Below are 18,259 nucleotides of genomic sequence, written 5' to 3'. Positions count from 1 at the left end.
TGAGGATTTGAGGAAGCATTTAGATGATTTTGTATATGACCAGATAATTCTTGCTGGAGACTTCAATGGAGTGACAGACTTGGAACTAGATAAAAAAACTACAACGGCACAAAAGAAAAAAGGACTTTTACCAAAGCTTTTTTTTGAGTTGATTCAACAAGAGACTCTTGAAGATGTATGGAGGAGAGAATATCCTAAAAGCAGACAGTTTACTTTTTATTCTGCAAGGCACTCTACATTATCAAGAATTGATATGATCTGGGCCTCAAAAGACTTAGCGCTATGGACTAAAGAGGTGGAAATAATGCCGATGGTAGGCTCAGATCATAATCCAATTATGTGGAAACTAGGAAAAAGGAGAAAAAGGAAAGCATGGAGAATAAATGAGGACTTGTTACAGGAAAATGAGAATATGGAAATATTGAGAAGAGAAACAAAGTTTTTTATACAATACAACGTGAATAAAGAAGTACCAACCAATAAAGTTTGGGATGCTTACAAGGCGGTTGTAAGGGGCATACTAATGGACTTAAATGGTAGAGCAAGAAAGAAGAAAGAGGAGAAAAGACAAGAGATTGAGGAGAAAATAAAAGCCAAAGAAACACAGCTAAAAAAGAGACCAGGGAAAAAGAAAATATATCAGGAAATTAAAATACTTCAAGAACAGCTAACAGCAATGAGTAATAAAGAATTGGAATGGAATCTTAAAAGACTGAATCAAAAAGTGTTTGAGGGCGCTAATAAACCTGGGAAGTACCTGGCATGGCAACTGAAGAAGAAAAGGGAAAAGAAAATAATAAATAAAATTTGTGAAGATAACAAAACGTATTTGGAGCAGACTACCATTAGTAGAGCCTTTTATAAATTCTACGCTAAGTTGTATAATAAGAAAGAAGTGAATAAAGAATCAATAGCGTCATATTTGGAGAAGACCAAACTTCCAGAAATCTCGGAAGCTTGGAGAAACAAGCTGAACAGTGAAGTAACTGACGAGGAAATAAGTAAGGCAATACAATCTGCAAATCTAGGAAAGGCGCCAGGGCCAGATGGACTTACGGCTAAATTTTATAAGGTAATGGCTAATGAACTGGCACCATTCCTAAAAGAGGTGATAAATGGAATTTTAAGGGATCAAATGATTCCAGCTACTTGGAGTGAAGCGAACATATCATTGATCCCAAAAGAGGGCCAAGACCTGACTAACGTGAAAAATTACAGACCCATATCGCTACTTAACAATGACTATAAAATTTTTGCGAAGATACTGGCGGAGAGATTGAAGGGGTGGCTCTCGGAAGTTATAGAGGAGGAACAAGCAGGCTTTTTGCCAGACAGACAAATAAGAGACAATTTAAGGACAGTGATCAATGCTATTGAATATTATGACAAGCGTTGTGACAAAGAGGTTGGTTTCTTCTTTGTAGACGCTGAAAAAGCGTTTGACAATTTAAACTGGGACTTTATGTTTGCCACTATGGAAAAGCTACAACTGGGAGAAAGATTCATCAGAGCAATTAAGGAAATTTACAGAGACCAGACTGCAGCAATTGTGGTGAATGATGAATTGACTAAGAAATTGACGATAAGTAAAGGAACAAGACAAGGTTGCCCGTTGTCTCCATTGTTGTTCATATTAGTGTTGGAGATTCTGATGATACAAATACGTCAAGACAAGGAAATTCGTGGAATTAAAATAAAGGACTATTCATATAAGGTCAGAGCATTTGCGGATGACATAATGTTAATTGTAGAGGACCCACTGGAGAACATGCCAAGAGTGATAGATAAGATTAAGGAGTTTGGAGACTTGGCAGGTTTTTATATTAACAAAAAGAAATCAAAGATACTATGCAAAAACATGACTAAGCAGAAACAACAACTATTAATGGAAACAACGGACTGTGAAGTAACAAGCAAAGTGAAATATTTGGGAGTCGAATTAACTGCAAAGAATATAGATTTGTTCAAAAACAATTATGAAAAACTATGGACTCAGATAGAGAGAGACTTGATTAAATGGAACAGATTGAATTTGTCATGGTTGGGCAGGATTGCAGCAGTTAAGATGAATGTGTTACCAAGAGTAATGTTTTTGCTACAGACAATACCAATCATCAGAGACTCTAAACAATTTGAAAAATGGCAGAGGAAAATATCAGATTTTATTTGGGCAGGCAAGAAGCCTCGAGTGAAAGTGAAAGTTTTACAAGATGCAAAGGAAAGAGGCGGAATGCAACTGCCCAATCTGAGACTTTATCATGATGCAATCTGCCTAGTTTGGTTGAAAGAATGGATGACATTAAAGAATAAGAAATTACTAGCCCTAGAGGGATATAAAAAAATATTTGGATGGCACGCATATCTATGGCATGACAAAGTAAAGGTCAACTCGATGTTCCTACATCACTTTGTACGGAGAAGCCTATATATAATCTGGAAGAAGTATAGAATTTATCTACAAGAAGGAACTCCCTTGTGGGTGGTTCCGTATGAGGTGATAGACCCGAGAGCTGTCGATAGCGAACAACAATGTTTAACGTACAAGGAAATAACTAAAACTGAAGCATCTAAACTTAAAATAAAGACGCAAGAGGAACTATCACCTAACTACGACTGGTTCCAGTACAGACAGATCAGAGACTTATATAACTCGGACTCTGCCAAGGGAGGTATACGAATAGAGAATTCGGAACTAGAGCAGACTCTTCTTAAAGAAGATAAGAAAAGAATATCCAAGGTATACCAAGTACTGTTGAAATGGTATACCGAGGATGAGACAGTTAAAACACAAATGGTGAAATGGGCTATTAACTTTAATAAAGAAATAACAATGGAGGCATGGGAATACTTGTGGAAAACTACAATGAAGATAACGACATGTACTAATATTAAAGAGAACATTTACAAAATGATTTATCGTTGGTACATGACACCAAAGAAGATTGCGCTAGGGAATTTGAATACTTCTAATAAATGCTGGAAATGTAGGAAGCATGAGGGCTCCCTCTATCATATGTGGTGGTCGTGTGAGGTAGCTAGGCAGTACTGGGGGGAAGTAATAAGAGAAATGAGTGAAATTTTACAATTTCAAATAAATAAGAACCCAGAACTCCTGCTACTAAACTTGGGAATGGAGGGAATTCCAGCCCATCATAGGACGTTGATATTCTATATGACAGCAGCAGCCAGACTTTTGTATGCGCAAAAATGGAAAATACAAGAAGTGCCAACTATTGAAGATTGGATCTACAAATTGCTGTACATGGCAGAAATGGATAAGATGACAAGAAAACTGAGAAATCTGGACTCAGGGCAGTTTAACACAGACTGGGAGAAGCTGAAACAATATCTGGAGAAGAAATGGGAGGTGGGAGGAAAACTGTGGCAGTTTGAGAACTACTGAAGTATAATAAAAGTACAATAGAGGGGGGTGACTTTACCGAGGGAGGAAGAGATGAATGTGAATTAATAAGCAGTTAACAGATTGATATATAAATAGATATATATAGGTTAATAGATAGAATATTGATTGAAAATAATTAATGATAAGGTTTAAATATAAGGATTGAATAACTAACAATATTTTCTTTTTTTGATAAGATTTATATGCACCAAACTGAATGTATAGAAGAGTCAAATTGATTGACTATGTGATTTAGAATTACCATAAAAAGATAGAATGAGGAGTATATAGAGAATAAGTCAAATTGTTTGATCTAAATGTAAGATTTTTATGGTTTATGATATATAGAAATATTTAAAACTGGAAAATGGGATAAATTGTTTATCCAAGATGGAAACAAAGACTTACAGTTTGGGTGTATAATAAGAAAAGTAGTTAAGGATGTACTGCTTATTATAATAGAGAATGTATATCTGTTTTAGATAGAGGAATTTAACAGAAGTAAGGGAAAAGGGACAAAGGGTGGGAAAGCTGTTGGAAGTCAACAAAAGGGGGGGAAAGGGAGGGGGTTAGGAATGAAAAATTTGGGGAAAATTGAATGTAATGTAAAAATAATGGATTCTAACCCAATAAAAAATTTTTCAAAAAAAAAAATATATTCTTCTTAAACTGTAGTGCCCAAAACTGAACACAGTACTCTAGGTGAGGTCTAACCAGAGTTGAGTAGAGTGGTACCATCACTTCCCATGATCTGGACACTATGCTTCTATTTATACAGCCCCAAACCGCATTTGCCTTTTTAGCTACCATATCTCACTGCTGACTCATGTTCAGTGTATGGTCTATTAAGACCCCTAGATCCTTTTTGCACATACTACTGCCAAGACAAGTCTCCTCCATCCTATAATTATGCATTTGATTGTTCCTTCCTTAATGCAGAACTTTGCATTTATCTCTGTTGAAATTCATTTTCTTTGTTTTAGCCCAGTTTTCCAGCCTGTTGAGATCATATTGTATCCTTACTCTGTCTTTGACCATATTTGCTACACCTCCCAATTTAGTATCATCTGCAAATTTAATAAGCATTCCCTCTATTCCTTCATCCAAATCATTTATAAAAATGTTGAACAGAACAGGTCCCTGGACTGATCCCTGAGGAACTCTACTTGTCACTCTTCTCCAAGAGGATGAGGAACCATTAGCTAGCACTCTTTGGGTGTGATCTGTCAACCAGTTACAGATCCACCTAATAGTAATAGGATCCAAACCACATTTTACCAACTTGTCAACAAGGATATTACGTGGAACCTTATCAAAAGCCTTACTGAAATTGAGATAAAGCTATGTCTACAGCATTCCCCTGATCCAGCAAGATAGTAACTTTCTCAAAGAAAGAGATAAGGTTAGTATGACATGACTTGTTCTTGAGAAACCCATGCTGGCTCTTAGCAATCACAGCCATCCTTTCTAAATGCTCAAGGACTGACTGTTGATAATTTGTTCTAAGACTTTTCCAGATATAGAGGTCAAGCTGATGGGTCGGTAGTTACCTGGATCCTCCTTTTCCCCCTTCTTGAAGATAGGAACAACATTTGCCTGCCTCCAATCTTCTGGCACCTCACCTTATCTCCAAGAATTCTCAGAAATAATGGATAGAGGCTCAGAAATTACACCTGCAAGTTCTTTTAGTACCCTTGGGTGCAATTCATCTGGCCCTGAGGACTTAGTTCCATTTAAAGAAACTAGGTGTATTTAATAGGACTCATTAAATAATCTGGTTACTATGCTTGGAACCAGCTGAAGTTTCAAAGCAGTAATCTAACTGGGATGTTATCAAAGCACGGACAGCTATGGAAAGACTGGATATTCTCATAATGGGGCCATATCTGGTGCACCTATAAAAAATGATGAGAAGCACTTTGAGCTACATCCATCTTCAATGCTGGATCTAACAAGAACCCCCAAGCTGTAAAATCTGATACTGCAGGAAGTGTGCAACCCCATCCTAAACAGACTGAATGCCGACACCCTGAGCAACCTTACTACTCTACTCAGAGAATCCATCTTATCTGGATAGGCTTCAGTTTAACAACACAATCCAGAACTGGGTAGGCAAGATAAGTTGGATTGTTAAGTCTCGGTTATGTCCCCCTCTCCCCCATCTCATGTTCTCACTACATTATCAGCCAAGACAGATCAAGAAGGCCGAGCAGCTTTAGAATACCAGAACGTCATTTCCCTCTTTAGGATTCCAGTCCAATTTCTGTACCTGGACTTCTGAGGGGGTGGGGGATTTGACCCTCTAGCTCATCTGATAGAATATTTTACAATCTTCATGGCTCTGTTCTAGTCACCGTCTACATAGCATGCCACCATTAGCAGTCTAAGAAATCTATGCATTGCAAGTCCAGATATCTACATTCAGGTAGAAAAGCTCATCTCCCCACCAATTTACCTGTCTGGCATCCTTTTCGGGTACTACATTTTGAAGGAATGGGTGATGTACAGGCACTCCTGGGAAATATTGCAATGTTTTCATCCAGACTTTGATGTCAAATTGCTGAGTTGATTCCTGAAGATCTGGCTTTATAGCAGCTGGTGTGGAGTTTTCTGTCTCTATCAAAACCTGGTCAGCTTCTGTTAGAGATGTGGTGACATTCTCAGGACATGAGGAAGAGGGGGAACTTGAAGAGCATTTCTGATGATGTAGAGAGAGCTGGGGGTTAAGATCTCCCTCAGGTGGACAGCTATTAGGATCATCTTCTACAGGATCCCAGAATGCTTCATGTTCACAGCTATCATTGGCTGAAGAGAGGGAGAAAGCATCAGAGCCCAGCAGTGGGCTCCCCAAAGATCCTAAATCACTGTTGTAAGTGGTATGGCTGCTTTCAGAGTCCTCACCATAGTCAGAAAGAAGGGCAAAGCTGCCTTGAAAGCAGGTCTGTTTCATGGCATCTTCCTTGGGAGAAGGTTGTTTCTTGTCCCACAGGCCAAGTGACATATCAAGAGTGCCTTCAGGATCCAGAGTGGTAAGGATTTTAGGAGAGTATGTAGGCTGTATGCCAGCTGGAGTCGAGTGCATTAGACCCAGAGAAACATAGCCACCACTATGAAGAGGACTGATCATTGTCTCTTCAGGCTGTGTCAGATCAATTATATCAAAGTCACAGTATGCAGCTGTTTTCCCAACCAGGTCATCTCCAGTCAGATCAATGACCTCCTGCAAGAACAGAGAGATTCCAATCACTATACAACCCACTAGGATTAAACATGTCTAGTTTTATTTGCAAAGCATTAAATGGTTTGGGACCAGCATGTCCTACAAACTGCTATATCCCATCAGAGCCTCCAAGCCTAACTGACAACACCCTAAACACCATGGCTAGATAATGGGGCACATAGGGAACGGTATTATTGCTGTTTATAGCATAACTGTCTCACAGAAGTGTTGCAAGTGTTTGGGATGTTTTTTGCTGCCTAAGATTATTAACTGTACAGTGGGTTGATCCTACTGCACAGTTTCCGTGTTGTTTAATTGATCACATCAAATTATTTGTTTTGTTTCAGCAGTTTCATCTGTACTCCTGTACTGAATCTGTATGATTTTCAGATTTCTGCTATGCATACCCTATTGTATTGTTTATCATTTATTTATTTAGCAAAATATTTACCCTTCCTCTCTCAGCCGTTACAGAGTCTCCAAGGCAGCTAACAAATTTCAAACATACAAATTAAAATATCATCTTAAGAGCCATTCCAAACAAAACATAAATACATCATTAAAAATTTAAAACCAGAATTTAAAATAAATACAAAAAAATAAAAATAACAGTTAAAACATTGGGGAGAGTGGAGGGATCACTGAGGGAATGCCAAGCGAAACAAAAAAAAATCTTCACCTGCTGGTTGAAGACAGTAATAGCAGAGGCAGATGAATCATCTCCCTGGGGAGAGAGTTCCAGAGTTTGGGTGCCACTACTGAGAAGGCCCTCTCCTGGGTTGCAACCTGCTTAATCTCAGAAGGTGGAGGAACCTGAAGCAGGGCCTCTGAAGATGACTACACTGGTCAGGTAGGTTCATAAGGGAGTAGGCGATCCTTCAGATATACTGGTCCTAAACCATACAGGGTTTTAAATGTTAGCACCAGCACCTTGAATTGTGCCTAGAAAACAATGGGAGCCAGTGTAGATGAGCCAAGACTAGCATTATATGTTCCCTGATCATATGGACTTACATTGTAATCTGCCTTGGGTCTCAGAAAGGCAGACTATAGATAACATAAACAAACAAATGGGGGACCAGCAAGGACTTGAGGGGGCATTTCATTTCCCCTCTCACCATTTCTTCTTCCCCTTTCCTGCCCCCCATGGCCTCTCCCTTTTTCCTGCTTCCTTCTCTCCTTCCCACCTACCTTTGTCTGCTCCCGTCTTCACCTTTCCTCCTCCCACCCAAGGCAGCCTCTCTTCTATGGCCAGTTGCATCGTGCCAGCTGAGCCAGGCCCAGTTGCATGGTGGGGAACCTGCAGAGATTTGTGGGGAGATACTTCACTTTCCCCTGTATCCCCTTCCCCATGGTATTTTCTCTTTCTTTCTCTCTTCCTGGCAGCCTCCATATGCTCACCTTTCCCTGTTCTCTCCTTCAAACCCACTTAACAACTTACCTTTTATCTGCCCCCATCTTCACCTATATTTCATAATTTACTTTTCTGCAAACCTGGGGCATTTTTCGGGTGTGTAGGAAGATCTGTCTTTTCATAGCTCCAATCTCTGGATTTAAGTATCCATAGATCAGCGCTACTTGGCTATTAGTATACAAGATATATGAGGCATAAACCCCTAGCTGCTTTCAATTGCGGTCACTGGTCTAGAATCTTGCTATGCAATTGCTGAGTGAATCTGGACAGATCGTTAAGCCAGCAAGGAAAAGTGCCAACAAACTTACAAACCTAAATGAGGCCAAGGCAACCACTGTAAAGAAAGAAAGTGAAGGGATTCCCTTACTTGCCTCTATAGTGCAAGCAACATAGAGCAAGAGTGACACTTGGAGGCAAACAAGCTGCATAACATGTACAAGAAAAATCAAAAAGAGTCCAGTAGCACCTTTAAGACTAACCAATTTTATTTTATTGTAGCTACAATAAAATAAAATTGGTTAGTCTTAAAGGTGCTACTGGACTCTTTTTGATTTTGCTACTACAGACTAACACGGCTAACTCCTCTGGATCTATGTACAAGAAAGAATCCCTGAGGCAAAGAGGTCTAATTAGTAATTTTGTTTCAGGGCATATTTCAGAGCTCAAACCATATAGGCCATTAAACTTGCTTTCAGCAACCTTCCAACATTTTCGTATTGATTCTGGTGGCCTTGATTTGGTGGTCCTGAGGAGGGAAGAAAGGCATGGTATACAATTTTAAATAAACAAAAAAGGGCAATGTTTATAGCACCTTGTTGTGCTATTCAGAAGAGAGCAAGATTCAGTTCTGAAAACAATTTCAGCTCCACTGCCACTGCAAACAAACTGACCGAGGGAGAAGCAAATGCTACATAGGAAATAAAGCAAATTTCATAAAAATCTAAGTATGAGATCAAGACTTAATTTTAAAAGTTACAGCAAAACCCAACAAGCTTTCAGCTGAGATTAGCTGTCAGTGAAATTGCACTAAGGCAAAACAAAACAGAAGTCCAGTGATATCTTTAAAACTAACAATTATTCCAGTATGAGCTTTCTGAGACAGAGCTCACTTTTTCAGATACAATAGGAGAAAGAAACTCCTAAGCTTAATCACAATTCTACATACTGAATTTGAAACCAAAGAGACTGTATCCAACTGCCATTCCTCCAGGGCCTTTGCCTCTGTACCTCTCTCCATTGGAACCTCCAGATTTTTAAAAACTGCTTCAGAATTAAAGGGTCAACGGAAGCCCATGAGGGGCAGAATTTGCTGACAGACTTTGTCTTCTTGGCTGTATCTGTAAATGGGTAGCTTTTTGTGAGGAAATAGCAACAGGTTCATACTTCTCAGATAAGCTTTTTTTGTGGTTCAGTTACTATCTAGTGGATACTATGCACCCATATCACTTGAAAGTTGCTGACTGGATAGAAAACCTCCTACAGCCCATTACCTAACATGTATACCACATTCTGATTGTCAAGATATTTTAAGCTACTGGGATCCCTTGTTCTATAAGTATCACAACCCTCTGTCTTAAAAGACTTGCTTCACCCCTCACATTTCCCAACTCAAGTTCTTAAACTATCTTCTTTGTTCATGTGCATTTCAGGAAAAAAGAGAGAGAGGGTCACAGTAATAAAGCCAAGAAGAAAAACAATGCCATGATGGACTAACTAAGCAGAACTATTAAACAAACTAAAAAAACTGAAAAAGGTTTAAAGGCAAATACAACAATTAATATTTAATTGACATAGTGCATGTACAGTAACCCCATTAAACATTTAGCAAGCATAAACTATGTAGAACAACTCAATCTTGAGGGCAAAAAAAGTAAAATAAAGGGGCAGGCAACAAAGTATATTACATACAAGTTACAAGTCAATTTCAAAATGCTAAGAGCTTGTAAACTTATACAAAGTGCCAATGCCTATTCACAAAAGTGACTGTAACTCTCAATATACATACAATATACAGCAATATATGAGTTGAGGAAATACAAAAGAGGACTCAGTCCCAGTAAGATCATCCTAATACAGTCAAAGACATAATCCAGGAATCAAGGAAAAATATATTGTACAATCACAAATACATAAAGAAGGAATTAAAAGTCCATTCATCCATGGAGTTCTTCACAAATTTTCCAAGAGAAATTGCTATGGGCAAGCTAGCAAATTCTCCTGTTTCAACATATCTTCATCATGGCAGTTAAAAGAAACAATATTCACACATAGTTCCTACAGATTCTGAAGGCACAACAACCGCAGCTCCTGGGTGTGTGTATTTTCAAGCACAGCATCCCACTTTGGGAAGCCTGATTACTGTGGTTCATCATGCTGACCCAAGTCATAACCTTCCTGTTGGGGCAGTATTGACATTTCTAAGACTGGCAATTGTAAGCAGCCTCTCCACCCAGAGTTGAAGGAGGTTTAAAAGAAGTATTAGTAGTTGTGGTGTGTACACTCTGTCCGGGGTCTGAGCCCCAGCCCCCAGACTTGACAAGAGGGAACAGCAGGTCAGCCGGGCCGACGGGCAAACAGAGGGGGCAGCCAGCAGCCAGCAGGTCAACTGGTCAGCCAGCAGACAGTAGGTCAACCGGTCTGACTGGCAAGCAGAGGGGGCAGCCGGGGGACAGCAGGTCAACCCCTCCCATGGGCAAATGGAGCCAGAACCTGCCTGTGCCAGGGGCAAGGGGCAAAGGCCCAGGGTCTCAGGAGGCAGGGGGAGACAGAAGGAGGCCAGCGAGTCCCACTCCCCTGGGGAAGGAAAGGGGACTAAGCAAGGCAGAACGGGGCAAGGGCAGAGGAATTGGGGGCCCAGCAGTCACCCACCCAAAAACCTTACCTGAGGAGGAGAAGCAGCAGCAGCCCCAACAACCCAAAGCCACGCCCCAGCTAGAAAATAGTAGCCTGGCCCAGGAGTTGCCAAAAGCCAAGCCACTCCAGGTGGGGCTATTGGAGGCACTCTGCAGGAAGCCCTGGGCAACCAGCCAAGGAGCCGCAGCTGGACCCACCTTCAGCCATCAGCTCAGCCAGGCAGGCCGGGCTGCTAGCCAGGGGACTGCAGCTGGACAGGCCTGCAGCAATCAGCCAAGGCAGGGAGGCTGGGCAGCCAGGGAACAAGGCACAGCTGGTGCTGGTCAGTGGGGCCAGATCAGCTACCCCAGCTGCAACTGCTTGGTGCAGCCCAAGACCAGGCTGGAAGAGGGGTGGGACAGTAGAAGGAAGCCCTATAAAAGCTGGCTGGGAAGAGCCCTGTGGTGGTGGGTGTGAGTAGGGAGTGATGATGTGGAGTGAGAGCGGTGTGATGCAAGTGTGGAGGTTTGGAGGAGAGCTCTGGGAGGAAGAAGTGAAAGAGGACGCAGAGGGTAAGCAGGCCAGGTTGAGCAGGCCAGCGAGTGGACTGAGAGGGAGTCTGGGTGAGGTATACCGCCCCTCCTTCCACAGAGCAGGGTCCTGCAGAATCCCTGGCCCCCCTATGATGTCAGGAGCAGACCACCCAGTGGCAGCGGTGGCAAGCCCTGACAAGTTGGTGGCCCATACGGGGAGAGACGTTCCGACGCAGGCGCCAGTCAAGGGGCGGCCTCCCAAGGCCGCCGCCCCAGCGGAGCTTGGACTGTGGCTGGAGGAACGCCAGGATAGGATGCGGGGAAAGCTGGAGGCAGCCTACCCAGCCGCTCCAGTGGAACTAGCACAGACAGCGGAGCTGCGGTTGCAGGCTGGCGCGCTCACAGAGGCCTTGCCAAGGGTTTGTGCCCTCGTTTGGGAAAATAACCCACCGCCTGGCAAGCAGGTGCAGAGTCTATGCGCCACCGTGAAGATAGGCCGGCTGATCCTACAAGCCCTGTTAGACTCTGGGAGTGCAGTCTCAGCAATTCGGCCCCAGCTCCTCCCAGCTGCTACCCCAGTGCACCGCTGGATCCCGGTGACGGATGTGATGGGCCGCACCCAGCCGTACCCTACGGCCCTAATCACGATAGAGTACCTAGGGGTCCGCCACCAAATGGAAGTTGCCCAGTTAGCTCACCTACCCGTGCCAATGCTGCTGGGAAGAGATGCCCCGGGGTTCTTCAGGCTCCTCCAGCAGGCAGCGAAGAAATTGGGAGGAGACACCCCAGGGATTGCCGGGTCTCGGCTGAAGGCGGCAGGGGAATTGACAGACCCCCAAGTTGCCACCGCTCTGCAAGTGGAGGAGGCCGACGACCCGGGAGAGGGTCCCTCCACCAGACCAGGGGCAGAACCACGGACTGGAGACCCAGCTGGGCCCCCGGCCGATCGCCCATTCTGTGACGCCCAAGGGGCAGATGAGTCCTTGCAGCGCTTACGAGAGATGGCAGCTCGTGAGGAGGAGCTAGCGCGGGATGAGCGGAGGTCCCAATGGCTCCCGCGCATCGAGAAGCAAGGAGGGGTTTGGGTTCGCATAGCTCGCGCCCCAAGTGGCCAGGGGGAGGTCCGCCAGCTATTGGTGCCGACTGCCTACCGGGCCGAAGTCCTCCGCACGGCCCATGAGCATGCGTGGGCCGGGCATCTGGGGCACCACAAGACCCTGAAGAAGATCCTTGAGCAGTTCTACTGGCCCTCCGTGAATGCCGACGTGAAGGCCCACTGCCGCTCGTGTCCCACCTGCCAGCGGGTGGCAGCCCGCCGCCCACCGAAGGCCCCCCTCTCCCCACTACCCATCATGGGGACGCCCTTCCAACGCATCACGATGGACTTCATCGGACCGCTGCCACGCACACCCCGGGGCCACCGCTTTGCCCTGGTGATTGTGGACTACGCCACACGGTTCCCCGAGGTCATCCCGCTGAGGACCATGCAGACCCCGGGGGTGGTCCGGGCACTGTCCAAGTTCTTCGCGATGGTGGGGCTGCCGGATGAAATCTTGACAGATCGAGGAGGCCCGTTCCGTGCCACCGCCATGCGCCAACTCTGCCAGAGTTTGGGGATCCGGCAGGTGTTCACCTCGGCTTACCACCCTCAGACAGACGGTTTGGCAGAGCGGCTGAACCAGACCATCAAAGAGGCCCTGAAGAAGATGACACGGGAGAAGCCTCATCAGTGGGACCTGTACATCGACCCACTCATGTTTGCCCTCAGGGAGACCCCGCAGGCCTCCACTGGCTTCAGCCCGTTCGAGCTGCTGTATGGGCGCAAGCCAAGAGGGATGCTCTCCCGGCTGACAGAACGCTGGGTGCCCCAGGCCAGCAGCCCTGCGCCCACCACACGGGAGTACATAAGCCAACTCCGTAAACGGGTGCAACAGTCCCAAGCCGAGGCGAACCGCAGACTGACTCGCACCCAGGCGAAGCAGAAAGCCACCTACGACCGGGGTGCACGGATGAGGGCCTTCCAGGTGGGAGAGAAGGTCCTGGTGCACCACTCGGTATTCCCCAGAGAGGAAGGGGACCCATGGAGGGGCCCCTACCCGATTCGGAGGGTGCTGGGCCCCACTACTTACGAAGTCCAGTGCGGGGTTGGCTGGCGTCGGCGGAGGACCCTGCATGTGAATCTGCATGTCCTGCAGAATCCCTGGCCCCCCTATGACGTCAGGAGCAGACCGCCCAGTGCCACGCCCAGTGGCAGCGGTGGCAAGCCCTGACACACTCATCTCACTTTTCTCTGTAAAATACATTTCTCAAATCACTTTCATTTGCCTTAAAAACTGTTTCCAGCCTAGATCTAGCTCTCTACTGTGAAATTAAAAAACAAATGAATATTAAGAGAACTGGCATACAGACTCGCCGAGAGATAGGCTGATCATTATAAGAACACAGAGCTGGGCATACAGCATGCAGATCCCAAGATGACCTACCTCTCGTACATGTATACCCTCTTGCTCTCAGAACAGCTGGAGTTCAATGACCCAAGAGGAATGAGCATAATCAACACATTCAATATAGCCTGATTTGTACACCTCCCTCTGCACAATTAAATCAGTGCTCTCAGGATTGCTTATATGTTCTGGTCAGACTAGGACCAATGGGTTAAAATTAAACTAAAGAGTTGTCAGCTAAACATTAGGAAGAACTTCCTGATAGTTACAGCAGTTCCTCGGTGGAACAGGCTTCCTTAGGAGGTGGTAGGCTCAACTTCTTTAGAGGTTTTTAAGCAGAGGCTAGATGTCAACAATCCTGATTCTGACGCAGGCAGATTGTGAGAGGGAGGGCAGGAAGCAATAAGCCAGTGCTCAGCTCTTGTGGCCCTTTCTTATGTGCCCTGGGTAATGCCAATCACCACTTTGAGGCCAGGAAGGAATTTTCCTTCAGGCTAGATTGGTCAGGGATCTAGGAGGTTTTCTTGCCTTCTTCTGGGCATTGGGCAGGGAGTAAAGAGGGGTGTGGGGGGTAGATGTGTACTTCCTTGATTGTGTAGGGGTTAGACTAGATGACCCTTAGGATCCCTTCTGGCTCATGATTTTATTATTCTTCTATGATTCAGTGCATTGTGTAGAATCAGTGAGGATGGGAGTAAGATCCTATAAACATATATCGTGTGGTAGAACTGCAAAGCTGAGGATAAGGTTTGCAGTAGGGACCAGATATTGACAACTGTGCTACATTTCAATACCTCTTCCTGAAAGTCAGCAACCTGATTAGCTCAGTTTGAATCGAGCTTGTCAGGGCTTGGGAGCTAAGCAGGGTTGGTATGGTCAGTACTTTGATGGGAGACCACCAAGGAAGACCTGGGTTGCTACATGGAGGAATGCAATGGCAAACAATCTCTGCTCATCTCATGTCTGGAATGCCCTGTGGAAGGGCTTGTAACTCAATGGCATGTTCTTCTTTCTGCACGTCAGGTGCAGTGTAGCCTTTTTTAAATGAAAGTTACCACACAACACACACAACACAACACAACACACAACCACACAACAGGTACACTTCCTGGACACCACTGTACAACTACATAATGGACGAATAAATACCACTTTATACCGGAAACCAACAGACCGATACTCATATCTACATGCCTCCAGCTACCACCCTAAACATACCACTCGGTCTATTGTCTACAGCCAAGCCTTACGTTACAACCGTATCTGCTCCAATGCTCTCGACCGAGACTCACACTTAAGAGATTTACAACAAGCATTTTTGGGACTACAGTACCCACCAAATGAAGTGAAGAAACAAATCAACAGGGCCAGACTAGTACCCAGAAACAGCCTACTCCAGGACAAACCTAAAGGAACTAACAACAGAACACCACTGGTTGTCACCTATAGCTCCCAGCTCAAACCCATCCAACGTATCATCAGTGAGCTACAACCCATCCTGGAAAATGATACCTCTCTCTCAGAAGCCCTGGGTGGAAGACCTTTCCTTGCCTACAGACAGCCCCCCAACCTTAAACGACTTCTCACTCACAACCATGAATCAGCCAGCAGAGTCACCAGCACAGGTACCAGGCCCTGCAACAGACCCAGATGCCAGCTCTGCCCCTATATCTACCCAGGGAATACAATTACAGGACCCAATGGCATCAACTACACTGTCTCTGGCTCTTACAGCTGCTCATCCTCCAATCTGATATATGCCCTCATGTGCCAACAATGTCCTTCTGCTCTGTACATTGGACAAACCAGCCAACCTCTACGCAAAAGAATAAATGGACACAAATCTGACATTAGAAATGGAAACGTCCAGAAACCAGTGGGAGAACACTTCAACCTACCAGGACATTCCATCAAAGACTTAAAGGTCACTGTAGTTCAACAGAAACCTTTCAAAAACAAAATCCAACGGGAGGCTGCTGAACTGGAATTCATATGCAAATTTGACTCTGTCAAGCTGGGACTGAATAGGGACTATGAATGGTTATCACATTACCACAGGTAACAGATTTCCTTTACAGAGGTGGGGTCTGGGGGAGCTCAGTGGTACCTGGCGTGGGCTTTCGGGAACCACAGATCTCTTTGTCAGATGCATCTGGCAGGGAGAGCTGTGGTTATCGAAGGCCCATACTGCATTGGAATTGGATGGTCTAGCTGTTTGGCTTCTACAAACTAACAGGGCAAACTCCTTTGAAGCCAACTGATACACACACCAAAAGGAGATGTTTACATATACTAGCAAAGGAATGTTTTGATTGCTCCCTCCCCCTCCCCCCCTAATTGCCTCTTCCCTCTGCTCTTCTGTGTTTGACCAGTCTCTGTATCAGGCATCTGACGAAGAGAACTTGATTCTCGAAAGCTTATGCTAAAATAAAATTGGTTAGTCTTAAAGGTGCTACTGGACTCTTTTTGATTTAGTTACCACACAGGTTTCTAGATAGTTTTGCTCTAAGGTAAGCATAGAGATCCCCCCTCAAAGGGATTTGGTATTGTGTTGAGTGGGACCTTGGGTTATTGGCTAAGGGCTACTGTGCACTGTAGAGCTAGTTTATTTTCCTATTTATGCGCAAGAAATGTAGTTGTGTGTGCAAATCTCACAACAATTTGGACATGTCCTTTTTTTTTTTTGCTTAACTGAAGTTAATTGTGACATCTGAGTGCATCTCCAATTACAAGAGTTCACAGTTGCTTAAATCAAGAAACAAGCCAGAAACCTGGATGATCATCTACCCAGACAAACATAAAACATACAATTTAAAGAGAGATTATCCTGCACAAATAAACAATCAAGAATATTACAGAATATAATCTGAAAACAAAACATGTTATCTTAATAAACACTAAGGTCACAGAGGTCACATCCTATTTCCTATTGGTCAGCTGAAGACCCATATTACGATGACCATCTTGGGACAGAAGATCTGCAGGACACTTCCAAGGGGATTAGAGTAGGGGTCCCCAATATTGTTCACCCTGTGGACTCTTAAGAGATTTTTGAGAAAAGATAGTGAGCATCACCAGAAAATGGCTGTCATGGTGGGGGGGAATTACAAAGGGTCAGGAGGTCCCAAATCAAGCATCCTATGATGCAGGCAGCTGTTTCTGAATGGGTGTTCTGTTCCCTGTGGAACCCAAGGTGATGTCTCCTGTGTTCTTCTGAACTACCCCCTGCTCCAAAGAGGTTAGGAAAACCAGGATTAGCTCTTTGTTTTGGGGAAGAAGCAAGTGGGCACCAGGAATCGCAGACAGGCATAATGGTGCCCATAGACATTATGTTGGGGAATCAATGGATTAGAAAGTCTAACAGGCACGGGGCCGATTATTAGAGATGGTTCTAGTTGCCATTGAACTTGTAATCATGCAGTTTGTTTCCAAACTTCTTAATTTTTTTATTTGGTAATTCCTTTTAAAGGTCATGCAGATTTCTCATTTTTTTAAAGCAATCCTGTGGCCTAATTCAAGGATATCTGTAAACAAAGTGCAATGAAGCTGACCATGGATCTGGGTTACAACACACATGTGGCAAAACCGATTACATGCCAAGATGGAGTGCCATACTTGGCAATTCCCTCACAAAACGCGATGTCCTGCCATTCTCCATGTTCCATCAATTATTAGGGTTAAGCAGCTGGGACAGGCTTCCAAAATGGCCCAAATTCTGACCAAGCTTCACTAGGAAAGGTGAACCTTGGAGTATTAAAAAGGTTGCAAACAGTGAATTGGCATATACTCAGCAGAGAGAGCAATATCAAGTAGTGAAGGTGGGAGGGAAGGAGAAGAAGACAGAGTCACATGGGGAAACATACAGTTGCAGAAGTACTTGTCTCCACCATGTCTTGCCCCATGCCAGTTATAGGGTGCTATGACAGAAAAAGGCAAAAGAAGCAATCTAACCTTTATAGTAGCATTTTAAAAACTAGATGAGAAACAAGGACTCAGGTCTAATCCCAATAGGATGAGCATCTATGTAGCCAAGAATGGTGCTGGAACAGGACTCTAGAAGCTGATTAAAGGCACTCCTGGCCACAGCTGCCACATAGGGCTTGGGTCCAAGAGCACCCCCAGACTATGGGCCTTTTCCTTCAAAAGAAGTGCAACTCCATCCAAAGGGTGATACTTTAAATCCTAGGTCAGACCTTTCAATCACTAGTAGCATTTGCATCTTGTTGGGATTAATCTTCAGTTTATTAGCCTGCATCCACCCCAAAACTGCTTCGAGGCACTGGTTCAGGGTTTCTACAGCTTCCTTGAGAGCAGCTGCAAGTGTGAGATAGAGCTGATGGTCCTCCATATATTGATGACCCAGCCTAGATTACTGGATGACCTCACCAGCAGTTTCCTATAGATGTTGAAAAG

At 44.3% G+C, this 18,259-nt stretch overlaps 1 protein-coding gene across 6 annotated transcripts in view; it reads right to left on the bottom strand.

Annotated features, from left to right (window-relative positions):
• Positions 1-18,259, bottom strand: part of SIMC1 (SUMO interacting motifs containing 1) — a 41,274-nt gene that overhangs the window by 13,469 nt on the left and 9,546 nt on the right. For 5 of the 6 annotated variants that reach the window (XM_054976128.1, XM_054976130.1, XM_054976125.1 and 2 more), the window contains exon 2: positions 5,859-6,623. In XM_054976128.1, the coding sequence (XP_054832103.1) occupies positions 5,859-6,623 (765 nt within the window). Of the gene's footprint in view, positions 1-5,858; positions 6,624-7,302; positions 7,502-18,259 lie in introns of those variants that run through there. The other variant, XM_054976129.1, reaches the window with a different exon arrangement.

Source organism: Eublepharis macularius, chromosome 4 (genome assembly GCF_028583425.1).
Source record: "Eublepharis macularius isolate TG4126 chromosome 4, MPM_Emac_v1.0, whole genome shotgun sequence".
NCBI classification, from domain to species: Eukaryota; Metazoa; Chordata; class Lepidosauria; order Squamata; family Eublepharidae; genus Eublepharis; species Eublepharis macularius.
Note: the sequence above shows the minus strand (reverse complement) of the source record. Positions and strands in the feature narration are given on the sequence as shown.